The sequence below is a fragment of the Podarcis vaucheri genome (assembly GCF_965113315.1).
Source record: "Podarcis vaucheri genome assembly, chromosome: 2".
In the NCBI taxonomy this organism is placed as follows: domain Eukaryota; kingdom Metazoa; phylum Chordata; class Lepidosauria; order Squamata; family Lacertidae; genus Podarcis; species Podarcis vaucheri.
In genome coordinates, this window is record NC_138760.1 from 113119327 (window position 1) to 113135480 (window position 16154).

Sequence of the window (16154 nt, forward strand, 5' to 3'; positions counted from 1 at the left end):
GTTGGAAGCCTCCCAGAGTGGCAACCCAGTCAGATGGGTGGGGTAAAATAACAATAACAACAATGACAAATTACTACTACTACCACCATTAAGGCAGAGAGTTGCTCCATGTAGGACACACTTATGTCTGCAACTCCCTTGTCAGATCCTGGCTTTTTTAATCCTTTCTGTGTTGCTAAACACGTATGGCAGGGCTGGTGGCCTTTTTGCCCTCAAGGCCAATTACAGCAGTGGGTGAGTCCATGGGGAGCACAAGCCACTGGGCATTGGCGGGTCCACTGACTGGGAGTGGCTTGGTTCCACTCTTGCCCGTTGCCTCAGGCAACACACTATATTGGTCCAACCCAGCACTCCAACATGAAGCATCTCATCTTGGAACGCTGCAGAGGAAGAATGCAAATTCTAGCAAACATATGTATGGGCAAAAAGTCTTATGAAGGTAATGGGGCCCTACTGAAGGTAATGGGGCCCTTTATATGTCCAGCTGTCCTTTGTCAGCAACAGATTGTCACTGTTTTTTTTGTGTTGAATATATGCTATATGGAAATTTATGGACCTAATAGGTATCTAAAGCCATTTGCACATAATACATGTATTTTATCAAAGTAATTGTTGAACTGAAATACAATGAAGAAGTATATTAATAGTGAACTTTGGGGGGGGGACACCAAGAGAGTGGGGGCCCTAAGCTATACCTTGTTTAGCTTATACGTAAATCCGGCACTGATTTCAGTGTGCATATAAGAAAATTATGCTTTTGAATAGTCCCTACAGCATTATTCTTTTAAACCTCCCTGCGATAATAGTAAACCCGCACTGCAAGCAAATGACTGGCAGGAACGCTTTGCCCCGAAGCACTGGCTTTCTGCTTGCGAGGAGCTTTCGGCATTCAGAAATGTAATTCGAAACGTGCGTGTTTGGTCCTTCCCTCCCTGTTTAAATACTGAGCTGGTTAAATTATATTCAAAAAAATAATAATGAAAAAGAAAGGAAAAGCTGGCCATCCCCTTTAAAAAGTCTCTGGACCGGGTGCCAAAATCGGGTGCTTTCCGGTCTGGCGCCGTACCAGCAGAGGGCTCTTGCTCGTTGATCCCGGGGAAGTCGCTGCTCTTTTTCCACCCCAGCTCCGATCAGCTGGTTTGGGAGGACGGACGAACTTCCTGGAGTATCATCAACAGAGCGGCCGCCATCGCTGCGGCTGCAGGGAGCGCAGAGCCGCCAGGCCGAGCCCGCTTCCTCGGCGGACCGGAGTGAAGACTGCTCTCAGAGAACGCGCCGAGCTTGGCGAACGCTGCCAGCTGGAAACTGCTCAGGTGATCCGTGGGGTGGAGGGCAAGGAAGTGACTTGCTCTCTTTGCAGGTAACGCTTTGAAGCGGACTACCCACCCACTTCCAGGGTGGGCTTCTGTCCGGCGCTGCGCCCTGTTAAAATCAACGTTTCCCAATACCAAGAAGTCCATAATTGCTTGTTGTTAACTGTGTGAATTGGCAAACCCCCCTCAAGACCCTCCCCCCGGGGAATGTATATTTAATTTGACATATGCTGAATTAAAATTCTACTGGATTTTGGTAGGAGGTTCTACTGGATTTTGCTAGGATCAGAAAGTCGGCGGTTCGAATCCCTGCAACGGGATGAGCTCCCGTTGCTCAGTCCCTGCTCCCGCACACCTAGCAGTTTGAAAGCACGTCAAAGTGCAAGTAGATAAATAGGTACCGCTCTGGTGGGAAGGTAAACGGCATTTCCGTGCACTGCTCTGGTTCGCCAGAAGCAGCTTAGTCATGCTGGCCACATGACCCGGAAGCTGTACGCCGGCTCCCTCGGCCAATAAAGCGAGATGAGCGCCGCAACCCCAGAGTCGGCCATGACTGGACCTAATGGTCAGGGGTCATGAAAAGAAGACGCACACAACCATTCATTCATTATTTTCATATGTGTGTGTGTGTGTGTATACAGTCATACCTTGGGTTGAATACGCTTCAGGTTGAGTGTTTTCGGGTTGCGCTCCGCGGTGATCCGGAAGTAACGGAGCGCGTTACTTCTGGGTTTCGCCGCTCACACATGTGCAGACACTCAAAATGATGTCACGCGCATGCACGGAAGCGGCGAATTGCAGCACGTGCAGACGTGTGTTGCGTTCGCTTCAGGATGCGAACGAGGCTCTGGAACGGATCCTGTTCGCATCCAGAGGTACCACTGTATGTGTGTGGGTGTATGTATATTTTATTATTATTTATTAAATTTGTATACCGCAGGTCTCGGGGTGGTTCACAACATAAAAACACGAAAGACATACTAAAAATCAGAACGACCCAATAACCCCCCCCCCCGCTTCCCCAACACAACAACAACTCTGATTAAATTGTATGGTAGTGGGGGTCTGGCTGCTCATGAAACGGTTACGTCAGGGGTCAGCAAACTTTTTCAGCAGGGGGCCGGTCCACTGTCCCTCAGACCTTGTGGGGGGCCAGACTATATTTTTTTGGGGGAAATGAACAAATTCCTATGTCTCACAAATAACCCAGAGATGCATTTTAAATAAAATGACATATTCTACTCATGTAAAAACACGCTGATTCCCGGACCGTCTGTGGGCTGGATTGAGAAGGCGATTGGGCCGGATCCGGGCCCCGGGCCTTAGTTTGCCCACCCATGGGTTACATTTTTTTTAATTTATTCAGGTCCATAGCAGCAGGCATGGATCAAGATGTCCCCAGTCACCCTGTGGAGGCCTGCAAGGAATTGTCTGCCAATTGCAGTTGCATCACATATCTCCTTCACTAGATGTTTGAAGGATGCACATGCCTTCTTCGTTTTCTAAGCGTCTTCAGCGTGATAAATACTGATCCCAAGCAGATCCATCTACAGTGCTCCATAAAACGTGAAACTGCCTCCAGATACCAAAATAGTGCTATTTTTCTAGAAAAAGAGGTTCTGGAGCTCACCCTTCTCCCTTGTCCTCTTCGAATGGCCCACCTGAGAGGTGCCAGAGGTGAGTTCTGGCTAAAAAAAATATCTCTGCACAGTGCCTAGGGAAGTGACGGGGAACCACCTGAAGCTATCCAGGTGTTGTTGGACTCTAACTCCCATCAGCCCCAGCCAACATAGTCAGTAGTCAGGGATGATGGGAGTTGTAGTTCATCAACATCTGGAGGGCCACAGGTTCCCCATCCCTGACCAGGAGTGTTGAGGATGATGCAGAGGTGGCTGTTGTTCAGGTTCAGAGGTGCTGCGCCACTGAAGGCCCCCCTTTTTTTGGAAGTGGCAGGAAGAGGGGGGCTATTGGCTCCAAGCCTTCCTTGTCTCACTGAGGCATCTTTTTGAACCACTCTGGGAGACAAGAGCCTTTTATCTGATGCAACAAAACTGCTCTTTTGGGATGAGTGGGGAAATAATGTGTATGTTTGTGAGGAGTGCTTTCAGCTCTTTCTCCTAGGACGGTGTACTCTCACCCACTCTGCTGCTGCTTTTAAGTCTTTAAATAGTCAGAAAACCCGGCCACATAACATGAGTAGTTGAGCTCCCTAAGATCCACTTTACCTAGAAGTAAACGCACACACATTGCTAGGTTTGATAACCTCCTAGAGGTGCCATTTGCTGTTTTAAGTGGTATACAAATCTGGTTAAATAAACAAAACAGCATACAAATATCTAAGGGGTAAAAATGGAAGAACTGCCATTGGTTACTACCATTACCGCATACTCAACTTTCCCAAATGTATTTTTGTTACCTGACGTTTTTAATAGGTGGAGTTAAGCATTGGACTCGTGTAATTTTTGATGATACTTTGGGATGCATTCGGTTAGCAGTGTCACTCGAAACCTCTGATTGGGTTGGCATCTAGATACCCCAAAAAGTTGTTTATTGTGTGCAATGTACAGTGCTACCTCGGGTTAAGAACTTAATTCGTTCTGGAGGTCCGTTCTTAACTTGAAACTGTTCTTAACCTGAAGCACCACTTTAGCTAATGGGGCCTCCCGCTGCCTCCGCATGATTTCTGTTCTCATCCTGAAGCAAAGTTCTTAACCCGAGGTACTATTTATGGGTTAGCAGAGTCTAACCTGAAGTGTTTGTAACCCGAGGTACCACTGTACATTAGCCAGACAAGGCTGGTAGCCTTGTGGTAAATACTTGCATGTGTTATACAGTACTTCTGCTCTCTCCACGATCTGCGGCAATTGTCTATTCTCCACACCTTTCACCCACACTAGTGTATTTTTTATTTATTATTATTATTATTATTATTATTATTATTATTATTATTATTATTATTATTACAGTGGACCTCTGGTTGTGAACGGGATCCGTTTCAGAGGCCCGTTCGCAACATGAAAAGCCCGCACCCTGAAGCGCCATATCTGCGCAGGTGTGTGGCACGATTTGGTGCTTGTGCGCATGCGCAAAGCGCGATTTAGCACTTCTATGCATGTGCCAGCGGCGAAACCCAGAAGTAACACTTTCCGGTACTTCTGGGTCGCTGCGGGACGCAACCTGCAAAAAGGTAACATGAAGCAAACGTAACATGAGGTATGACTGTTTATTTGTTGTTGTTGTTATACTGCCCTATACCAATAGATGTCAGGGCAGTTCACAGCACAAAATTTAGAAAATGCTCAGTGGCGTAGCATGGGTTGTCAGCACCCGGGGCAAGGCAAGTAATTTGCGCCCCCTAACCCTAACCCCCAGATGTTGCGCCTGGTGCGGCCGGCCCCCCCTGCATCCCCCACGCTACGCCACTGAAAATGCTTCCCTCTCACTCAATATCAGAACGGTGTGAGGCAACTTTTTAAAAAAGTTGAAAGCAGCATAACCCTGTAAACAAAGTTTACTGGTTTAAAAATGTGGGGACGCAGGTGGAGATCTGGTCTTCAGTAGTGTTTGATCTGCCTTGACTACTTTCTAAAAGTCCCCGAAGAGGAGATTGAAAAACCTAGAATGCTTCTGGTTTTGAGCTCTGTTTGTCTCAACAGGCGATGGGATGGCGGCTGAGCTGAAGGAACAGAGATGCGTGAAGGAAGAGCCCGGAACGACGGCGGTGCTGGCGGGCGGCTTGGAAGAGACGGTCTCCCACAGCTGCAAGCGGGAGAGAGAGAACGGGGGCCGAGACTTGCCAGAGAAGCGAGAGAGAGCTGAGAAAAGCCGAGAAGAAGCTGCTCTGCCACGCAAGGAGCAGGGCTTTGGGAATCTTGACCAAATAGTGATCCAGCAGCTGATCCACATTGGAGGAGGAGGGAGGAGGCGCGGCAAGCCGGGGGAGAACTTCCGCCAGGCCTCGGGCCTCGGCAAAGCTTCAATCGTCCGCCTGGGAGAGAAGCCGTACCTGTGCATTGTCTGCGAGAAAACCTTCCGCAACCACTCGGGCCTCATGGTCCATCAGCGGATCCACACGGGGGAGAAACCCTACAAATGCCCCGACTGCGGGAAGAGCTTCAATCAGCGCTCGCACCTGACCTCTCACCGCGGCACCCACACCGGAGAGAAGCCTTTCAAGTGCTTTGCCTGCGGGAAGAGCTTCAGCTACAACTCTGGCCTGGTGATCCACCAGCGCATCCACACGGGGGAGAAGCCGTACCAGTGCCCCGGGTGCGAGAAAAGCTTCAGCCAGAAATCCCACCTGCTGTCGCACCAGAGGACCCACGTCGGGGAGAAGTCCTTCAAGTGCCTGGACTGCGGGAAGAGCTTCAGCTACAACTCGGGCCTGGTCATCCACCAGCGCATCCACACCGGGGAGAAGCCATACAAATGCTCGGACTGCGGGAAGAGCTTCAACCAGCGCTCCCACCTTGTGTCGCACCGAGGCGTCCACACGGGGCGCAAGCCCTACTCGTGCCGGGATTGCGGGAAGAGCTTCAGCTTCAACTCGGGCCTGGTCATACACCAGCGGCTGCACACGGGGGAGAAGCCTTATGAGTGCTCCGAGTGTGGGAAGAGTTTCAATCAGAAATCGCACCTTATTTCACACCAGAGAGTCCACGCCGGGCAAAAGCTCTGACTAGCTGGCGGCAGATACCATATGTTTCCGTGCATAACACAACACGCCCCCTATTTTGGGGGACTACATTTTAAGAAAATGGGGGGAGATGGCCCAGAGTTGTTGAGCTTTTTTTTGGGGGGGGGAATGCAAAAAATCACTCGCCTGACTCAAAAATGCTGAGAATCGCACGCGTCACCAAAGCTAACAAGCGTCTGCCCGCCCGCCACCAGCAATCGCCCGCCCAATTGGCGCAGCAGAAGCCAATCTGAAACACCCCTTGCCACAGCCACCAATCACCCACCCAACTGACGCAGCAACAGCCGATCCGAAGCAGCCCTTGCTGCAGACACGAATCACCCACCCAATCACCGGTGACAAGCTGCTGCTCGCAGCTGAGACACATTGTTCGTCCCTCCTCTGCACTATCTGTGTATAAGACAAAGTCCAATTTTTAACATTCTTTTTGAGTAAAAACTCTTGTCTTATACACGGAAAAGTACAGTATGCCTTCTATTTAGCTGTGGTTCCTGCACAGGGGTTGGACTAGATAGCGTTTCCAGCTCTGCAATTCTATTGACAGGACTATAATTTCACCTCTAAAAAGGATCTTGAACAGGGTTTCCCAAACTTTTGTCTCTAGCAGTTTTTGGACTACAGTTCCCATCATCTCTGACTCCTGGCCCTGCTAGCTGGGGATGATGGGAGTTGTAGTCCAAAAACAGCTGGAGACCCGCGTTTGGGAAACCCTGATCTAGAACACTGGTCTCTAAGCGGTAGCTTGCAGGTAATGACGCACCGCCAGTATTCCTCAAAGTGTGTGCCGCGTGGCATTGGCATGGTTGTAGTAGAATTTTGAAGGTGAATTTATACAGGTGTGTATAAACTGCACATTCGATGACAGCTGCCTTTCTTTTTGCTACAGATCAACAGCACTGCACTGAGGAGGAGGGCTGAAGGGAGAGAGAGAAAAATCTAGGCATTCAACAAGAAGATAGTTACTGCTGAAACCCAGTATTAAAAACCCAACATTAATCTCTCTCCCTCCTCCACTTTTCTGAGGTGAAAAAACCCTTAGACTTAAAGCTAAAGGATTTATTGATCAACTGCTATAGGAAAGTATTTAAAACTACCTGTTAAACATTTTATATTGGCCTGTCAGGGTATGCTTCTTAGCTGGTGTGGAATCTCTAGCCTGTTTCAGAAAGTTGCATCAGTGTAGGGAGGAGAGTGAATCTTCCTTGCTGGCTCTGTTTGCCGTGCCTGAAAAAGGGATCCTAGCTGTGTACAGCTGTGTGTGAGCAGATCCCCTTTTCAGGGCTGATGGGCCAGTAAAGTGTGCGATGTCACAAGGCACATTCCCCCCCTTTCTTTTCCTGTTCAGCCTGCAAGTGGAGGCAACTTTGGGAAGAGGGCTTCTTAAGTGAAAAAAATAGAGCCAGATGTGATGTTGGATCCTCTAGATTGGATTACTGCAATGTACTCTGCCTCATGGGGCTGCCTCATGGGGCTGGCCGCAGCAGCCAAGCTTGTGACTTGGGGCCCTATTTCTTAAGAGCAGTCTTTCTCAACCTGTGGCTCCCCAGATGTTGTTGAACTACAATTCCCATCACCCCTTGCTAGCAAGGCCAAAGCTCAGGGATGATGGGAGTTGTAGTCCAACAACATCTGGGGACCCACAAGTTGAGAACTAGTGCTTTAGAGCGTATAACTACAGTGGACGTCTGCACACGCGCAGGTTGCGATTTGGCGCTTCTGTGCATCCACGACTGCCAAAACCCGGAAGTAACCCAGTCCCGTACTTCCAGGTTTCGGCAGTCTGCAACCCGAAAAAATGCAACCTGAAGCAGACGCAACATGAAGTATGACTATACATTGTTCAGTTACCGGTTTGTTTGTGAGCAAAACTCAAAAGGGTTGGTTACTCTACAAATGTCATTAAAAATCGTTTGGGATCTGAAGGGCCATCTGCCCCCTGAGCCCACCCACCCACTGCAGTTGCCTTCAGATGCTCTGCTTCTTGTCCCAACTCTGACTGGCTGGCACATGAGGCAAGGACTTTTCAGTTCTGGCACCTAGTTTGTGGAACACCTTGCCAAAAAGGCCCTGTTGGCCCCCCTCATTCTTAGTCTCTCGACATTTTTACAAAAGGGAAACATTTTGTTCCACTGTGCCTTTTAATACCAGGCTTTTGTTGTTGTATAGGTGTTTTGTTTTTTTTTTAATTTGCAGATTGTCGTTTGTGTTAACTGATGCTGTGAACTGCCCTGATGCCCGTGTGAAGAGCCGAAAGCTGGGGGAAGTAACTATTTTAATAAATAAAGCAGTATTTATCAATATTTTGTTATAAGAGACTGTTACAACTTAACTGGGGAAAACCCCAACATCTATATACAGCATGTTGCTGTATATACATTTACTAGTGCATATTACAGTACTGTAGTCTCTCAAGTTGGTTTGTTATAATACATAAACTCTATTCGGAAGTCTCCCTTGCACTTTGGGCAAACTTGGGAGGTGGAAGCAGGGCTGTGCTGATGAGCCCCACCCGTGGGGCCCACATGCAAAGTGCAAAGAAGTGCAAACAGGCAGCCTTTGCCTGCATGAACAAAGGGGGCTACACTATCAGGAATCCTAGTTGTGTAGGATTCCTGATTGCATGGAAGCCTGTGTGTATGTTTGTGAAGGCTGCCTCCTTGCATGTTTGCACTGTCCCTTCAGATGCCAGCAACTTACCAACTTACTAACGGAGGCCAGGGCTGGCTGATGGTTCCCCTCTCTCTTTCTCGCGTTTGTCCAACTTCTGAATAGGGCTATGAATGGTTACATTTCTGTATCTGAAGTATAGACACTGCCTGTAATCACCCTGCCTGCTTGCAATAAATGGAGTGTGTGCAATGACCAATGGCCTTATTTTGTATTCTATTTTCACAATAGATATTGGTTGCATCCTCAGATTTTTTTTTACTCTCCCTGCCCCCCGCCACTTCTGCCACCAGGCAAAACTTCATGAAGGCAGCATCACATGGATGTGTGAAGGAACCATCAAAGATCCAACAGCACAAGCAGAATTTTGGAGATTGCTTCCTGTTGCTTCGTACGTTAGACTTTTCCAGCAGAGCAGATCATAAAAAGAGCCTTGTTGATACAGGACAAAGGCCTGTCTGGTCTACATACACAGCGTTGTTACTTTGTCGCTGAAAGTTAAAAGCGTTGCTACTAGCGATATATTGCAGTTTCTACAGCCTACGTATCGTAGGGGTATTCAAAAAGAGTCTAATAGTGATCCCATAGCTAAAAGTGGGTGCCAGTAAATGTGTCCTCTTTTTAGCTCTTCAAAATATGGTAAGCCTATCTGCCAGAGCCTTCTTGTTTGTTTGTTTGAAATTTATCTGGTTTTTCCAATTAAAATTTTACAGTCACATGTCCAACTTGCAACATAAAAACAAGATTCCAAGGAATCTCTCGGACTTCCCTCCTCCCCTTTGTGGGTCCTATTGTTCATCATTACCTCCTGCACCTTTTATGATAATCCAAACCCTTTTACCTCTCCATTGTGTCCAAAATTCACCATTAAACTGCGAATGATATTCCAATCCTACTAATGACTTTAACTGTTTACAATTGTTTTTAAGATAAGTTATAAATTCTCCCCATTCCTTATTAAAATTTTGGGCTTGCTGATCTCTGATTCTTTTGGCCATTTAGGCATAATCCATCGACTTGATCTGCCATTCTTCTCTGGTAGAGACTTCATTCCATCTCTGGGCCAATAACAGCTGCGTCACAGCTGTCAACCTTCCCTTTTTTGCGGGAAATTCCCTTATTCCAGCGCCGTTTCCTGCTGCTTCCCGCCGCTATCCCGGATTGTTAGATATCCCGTAGACTGTCCCCGGGACAGGTGAGGCTGCTGATCCCTTATTTTCGAGGCTGCCGATCCCTTATTTTCCACCTGAAAGTTGACAGATATTATCTGCCCAGCCGTGGTCGCATGTATAAATAGTCTTATCTGCTCCCTTTGGGATTTCGGCACCTAGAATTCCTGAGCCTTCTTGTTACTTAGAAAGGAAAATGTCTCGGAGCAGAAAATTAGGTAGTTTTGATAGATATGAGATAAAGGATTAAGTAAAAATGAATTGATGAAAGTGATGAAAGAGAGGACATTAAACTATATTATTTTAAATTAAATTACTTAAATGAAAATAAGGTTGGAAGGATTTGCTGAAAAAACGATTTGAATTAGAATACAAAATTGGGAAGTGTGAGGAGGTCAAGGAAATAAGTAAAGGAAGAAAGCTATGTAAAGGTTTATCTGTTCTTTTTTTATTTAATTTTCTTTTTTCTTAATTGAATATATTTTTATACCTTCTTTTTCTTTTTTCTGTTACTGTTGTATTCTTTTTTATATTTTGTATTGTTCTTTTTTCTTTTTGAAATCTTAAATTTTGAATAAATATTAGGTTTTTTTAAAAAAAGGAAAATGTCTCGGAGCTTTCCTGGTGGCGCCACCAGAGGGAGCTCAGGAGCCGGGGAAAAGGAGCGGTGGAAGTGGCTGCCCCGCTTTTTCCTTTCGTCGTCTTCGCCAGCACTGAGCTTCCGGGGTCAAGCGCGGTGGCATGATGCGGAGTTTCCCCGGGTGCCTCCCCAGCCTGGGATGACGCTGCCTTGGTTCTTGTTCGTCCTGCGCATGCTCAGAGGAGGAAGCGGCTCCTGCTGGACCCAGAAGGATGGAGATGGCGTCCTTAACTCCCCGAGGAGTGGGAGCAACTGCAGCCGGCTTGAAAGTGAGCGAACTCCCCCAAAGAGTTCAGGAAAGTCCGTCTCCCACGTGGCCGTTCAGCAGAGCATGTGCGGATGCGGATATATGAACCATGCAAACAAGCGGCAGGCAGAAAACCAACAGGCGAAGCTTTCCCGCCACCTCTTCTTCCTCCTTTCTTTCCTCTCTTTCCCACTCGTTCCTCCAGCTTATTTTTTCGAAGTGGGCGTTGACCCACTTTCCTTTAAAAAACGGCTTCTGCGGCTTTCCACAGCCGCACAACGCTGATGGAAACTTGGTAGCCTTCTGCTCTATTTCCATGCAGGAAAGCCGCTGCACCTGCTGAATGCCTGCCTGCCCAGCAGCTGTTAATGGCACAGGAGTGAGTGGGCGGTCGGGCATGGATTAGATCTTTCGGAGCATTGTTGGAAGAGGAGCTGCGTTCTCCCTTTTTGTGTGTACATATGTTAAATTTTACAATTTAAAGTACTCATATTTACATCCTTAAGATATCAATGACTTCCCTTCTTCTCTTTCCACGGTTCATTTTACATATCATAAATCCCTGCATGTTTTACAGAAACTATACCATTCCGTATTCCATTATGACATCCATCACAACTTATTTACAGTGTTGAATTTAAATTCAACAGGGGGATGTGTTCTGACATTCTGGTTGTGTTCAAGCCAAGGGCCCATCTTGCCCAGCGTCTGGTTCTCACAGTGGCCTTATGGGAAACTCTCAAGCAGGTTCTTGGTGCAACAGTCATAGAATTGTAGAGTTGGAAGGGATGAGGCCCTTAGGGACTGTCCCCGTCACAGCCTCTGGCAGAGAGCCGGTGGAGCCATCTGGAACTCCATTTGAGAGTCACTTTCTCTTTGCCACAGGTGATGTTTGAGGACGTGGCTGTATATTTCTCCCTGGCTGAGTGGGCGGAGCTAGCCAAATGGCAGAAGGACCTCTACCGGGCTGTGATGGTGGACAACTATGAAGCAGTCACCTCTCTGGGTAAGGATCTCCCTTGCTTGGGTGTGTGTGTGTCCTGTGGTGTTCCACAGAGTCTGGAATCAGCAGAGAAATAATGCTGGTGCCAAGGTTTGCAGAGGGGAGAGCACCTCTTTCTTGAACTGACCTTGGAGGCAAACGTAAGGTTTTGCAATCTGCAAATTGTAGTACAGGCACCAGTCTGAAACGTTTTGTTTGAACCAGCATTTCCTCAACTTGGTGCCCACATAAGAGCATCAGAAAAGCTTGTGCTGCCAGTTAAGGCCAAAGCGGCCGCCATCCTGTTGTCACCAGATGCCCCGATGGGACGCCTGCAAGCAGTGCAACAGCAGCAACTCTCCCCATTTGCAATTTTATTTGCATTTATTTCCCTTCTTTTTCTCCAAGGAGCTCAAGGTGGCCCTGTGCTTCTCCACCCCCCAACCCCTTTAATCCCCACAACAACACTGCCAGGCAGGCTAGGCTGAGAGGCAGCCGCTGCCTCTAGGTCATGCAGTGAGCCCCCTGGCTGAGTGGGAACCCAAACCTCAGTCTCCCAGGTCCTAGTCCAGCACTCTAACCACTTGTGCACCACACTGGTTCTCAATTCCCTGCAACCCATATTCAAAAGCACTGCTGCTTCCAAGTGTGGAGGAGGGACATAGCCAAGAGCCGTAAGCACTCCAATCTGTGGGCAACCCAATTCATGCACCTTGCGAGCCCTTCTTGAATCCTAGGAAAATGCAGCTGGTGTGTTTGTAGTTTGTTGTTGCTGCTCCCTTAACCCAGCCTCCAAAGGGAAACGAAAACATGCATCTCTGGCTATCGGCTTCCTGGCTGGATGTGTGAGTGAGCAGCAGTGCCTCCCCTCTTCCCTCCAGCAGCACGCGCCCCAGAATAGTTGCCACCCCACTGAATCAGCCTAGCCTGCATGGTTGGCTTAGTCTGAGTTCTTACAAACGTGTAACGGGTATTACTACTTCTTGTTTATTTATTTTATGAATCTTTTTCCATGTGCATCTCAAGGCAGCTTACAAATAAGTCATAGAAACCAGCTAGAAATTGTTTTCAAAATGATACAAAGTAGAGACTTTGTCACTAGAGCTGGAAAAGCAGAGGGTGGGAATCTTCAGAGGTTTCAGGAAAGTGCAGCTAGGAGGTGCCTTGTCAACATCTCAAGGGGGATGATGTTCCATAGATCAGAAGCAGCCACAGCAAAGGCCGTGCTCTGAGGTTTTTGTGGCATGTGTTTCTGTAGCGGCTTGGAAGAGACACTCTTCTGCAGAACACAGTGATCTGCTGAGTGTAATAAGGGATAGGAACAATTTTCTGCCATTGTACTTGGACGACGTATTTGTAAGGGAGGAGCTGTATCCTAGTGTGGTACAGTGGCTAGAGTGTTGGTCTGAGATTCCCCACTCAGTCACGAAGCCCCCTGGGTGACCTTAGGTCAGCCAATGCCCCCACTGCAGGGCTGATGTGAGGATGGAATGGGGAGGAGGGGGCCCTGCCACGCCACTCTCAGCTCCTTGGAGGAAAAGGCTGGTACATAAATGTAAGAAACAAGTAATGAGTAAAGTTGCTGTCATCTGCTCCCACAACAGGGCACCTGTCCATCAAACCAGAGCTCATCTGCAAAATAGAGCGCAAAGAGGAGCCCTGGATGGAGGAATCCCTCAAATGGAAGAGACCCTGGTTGGGTGAGTTGATTTAAGGGGTGGTGGTTTTTGCCTTCCTCAGCCCTTCAAGGGTTCCCTGTTAACTGGTCCTTACCAGTGTTGTGATCAGGCCGCACTCTTGTGTATGTGACACTGGCCTCGCCGGTAATGGATAACAGACATTCCACCTCTCTTGCTCTGACTTGCAACATCTTAGGACACGGACTAGGACTTGGGGGAACCCTGGTTGAGATCCCCCCTCCCCATTCACTGATGAAATTAACTGGGCAGATTTGAGGCAATCGAGTTCTCTCACCCCCGCCTACCTTGCAGGGTTGTTGTTGTGAGGGTAACATGGGAGGACGGGCCACATCTGTAATCACAGAAACTAAGTAGTTTTATGCAGTAGGGTAATTCCAATCCATCCTTTAGGCCAGTAGTTCTCAAAGGCAGGAGAGAATGGCAAATGTGGTGGGAAGTCAAGGACAATCAAATAAACATTTGCACATTTCAGTCTAGTCTAGTCCCAAAATATTTTTTTGTTGTTTGTAGAATATGGATCTCTTTTCAAAATGAGAGCTGAGAGCATCAAGCGATACTGCAAGCTCACACTTCTCATTGAGTTTGTATACATACTTAAGGTACATCTGTACCTTATAGGCTCGTTTATAATCATATTTTGGCAATGATTTGTGTTTCTTTGTAGCTGCATTGTTTTATACTTTCTGGACACCCCATGATCATATTGTTGAGTTGTGTTCTATGCTATAAATAAAGCACTGCTAGGAGCTTTTTCTTTTTGTTTGCCACTGCATCTCTTATCAATAAAAAAAAATTCAGTGTGGTGCGAGCAAATGTTCATTTCCAAAAGCAGTGCTTCTCAAAAAAGTTTTGAGAACCACTGCTTTAGCTGTCATGACTAATGGGTCATTGGCAGACCATCCTCTGTGAATTTACCTTTTAAAAAAGCTAATTGCTTTTTTTCTGGAGAGCTACAGCTTCCTCAGCCCTGGGTTAGGGCAGTATCTTCTCTAAAGCTTTCAATTTTCCCCTGCAGTCCTCAGGCTGAGTAACAACATGAAGCTGAATTCTCATCGGGAAGTTTCCAGGGTGACGACACTGCAGAATCCTGAGCCGGGAGAGACTTTGGACAGCTGCTTGCCTCGTAGATCGGTGAGGCGAATAAATGTGGAGAGATTCACTGAGTGCTGCCAAGGTTTTAAGACTTGGAAAGGACCCAGAGTCCATCAGGACCAAGGGGGAAGTAGGAACGCACACGCCGTCTGCGGGCAGAACAGCCGGAAGCATCCGAGACGCAAGGCAGACAAGAGCCAGAGCCTTTGGAAGTGCCCCGATTGCGGGAAAGGGCTCTCCAATCAAAACGCCTTCAAAAGGCACCAGAAATTCCACACGGGCGAGAAGCCCTACCAATGTCGAGAGTGTGGGAAGAGCTTCATGGAGAGCAGCCACCTCACTCAGCACCAGAGGATCCACACGGAGGAGAAACCCTACACGTGTTTGGACTGCGGGAAAAGGTTCACTCAGATCTCGCACTTCATTCACCACCGGAGGAGCCACACGGGAGAGAAGCCCTACGGCTGCCCCGAGTGCGGGAAAAGCTTCAGCTTCAAGTCAGCTCTGATTCGCCACCACCGGATTCACACGGGAGAGAAGCCGTACGAGTGCCCCGCGTGCAGGAAAAGATTCAACGTCAGCTCCCACCTGGCTCAGCACCAGAGGAAGCACCTCAAAGAGGCAGCGCTCGAAGCCGTAGAGGGCTTCAGAGGAAACCCGGTCTTTCTCAGGCGCTGCGGAGCACCACGGCCGTACGACTGCATGAACTGCGAGAAAGGTTTTTTCCGGAGCGGAGACCTCGTGAGACACCAGTGGATCCACACGGGAGAGAGACCCTATCTGTGTAGCAAATGCGGGAAGAGCTTTAGCTACAAATCCAGCCGCCTGAGGCACGAGGCAGGACACATACGAGGAGTTGCCCTGAAGTGCTAGATTTCCTGAAGCCGAGAGGAGCTCTTCTCCGGCTTTGGTGATGGGATTCCCAAGAATGCGGCGTGCAGAGACTTTCCTGCATACTAACAACAAACAAAGCAGCAAAGGAATTCTGCAACTTCAACATTTTCTGCAATCAGAATAAATTCTGCAACCAAAAAATGGACAGTCTTCTTTCCGAAGTGCACTTAATTTGCACACCAGGTTCTTTCCGCACATGTTTGTTACTGAAAATTTTTGTAGAGAATTTGCCTCTATATCAAATTCCTTGTTTTGTTTTGCATTGTTTTGGTATGTTACAAATTCAGCTTTGGGGATGTACACAGGGTTGGAAAGGAGATTGCGATTCTTGTAACAGATATGAAGAACCCTGCCCTGCCTCCACCCGATCCCAGTTGCAAAAATGAAAAGAGGTGCAGTTAAGACTGCCTGCTGTTGACTTGGAAGGTCACAAAGATTCCTTGCTATTTAAGTGTCCCTTCAACCAGGCAAAGCTATACAGGCAGAGGGCCTTCTCAAGAGTGGTGCCCTCCCATCAGATGTCAAGGAAATAAACAACTATTTTGACTTTTAGAAGACATCTGAAGGCAATATTCCATTGGGAGCTGCCCAGAGTGGCTGGGGAAACCCAGCCAGATGGGCAGGGTATAAATAAATTATTATTATTATTATTATTATTATTATTATTATTATTATTATTATTATACAATCCCCCAGCAGTTCTCCCTCCCCTTCTGTATGTTAGAACAACACATTGAACTTTGTAGCGATCCAG

At 47.7% G+C, this 16154-nt stretch overlaps 2 protein-coding genes across 3 annotated transcripts; both read left to right on the plus strand.

Annotated features, from left to right (window-relative positions):
• Window positions 1–1098: 1098 nt before the first annotated feature.
• Window positions 1099–8875, plus strand: LOC309525240 (uncharacterized protein). Its single transcript, XM_082210765.1, has 2 exons — window positions 1099–1313; window positions 4970–8875. The coding sequence occupies exon 2, from the start codon at window positions 4978–4980 to the stop codon at window positions 5989–5991; it is 1014 nt and encodes a 337-aa protein (XP_082066891.1). The 5' UTR covers window positions 1099–1313; window positions 4970–4977; the 3' UTR covers window positions 5992–8875.
• Window positions 8876–10462: 1587 nt separating this feature from the next.
• Window positions 10463–15825, plus strand: LOC309525029 (zinc finger protein 783-like). Of its 2 annotated transcripts, XM_082210368.1 has the most exons (4): window positions 10466–10754; window positions 11618–11738; window positions 13319–13414; window positions 14430–15825. In XM_082210368.1, the coding sequence occupies exons 1-4, from the start codon at window positions 10698–10700 to the stop codon at window positions 15377–15379; spliced, it is 1224 nt and encodes a 407-aa protein (XP_082066494.1). In that variant the 5' UTR covers window positions 10466–10697; the 3' UTR covers window positions 15380–15825. The 2 variants fall into 2 exon arrangements, with proteins under 2 accessions (XP_082066495.1, XP_082066494.1); XM_082210369.1 differs by lacking the exon at window positions 13319–13414 and having other exon boundaries at window positions 10463–10754.
• The last annotated feature ends 329 nt before the right edge of the window (window positions 15826–16154 follow it).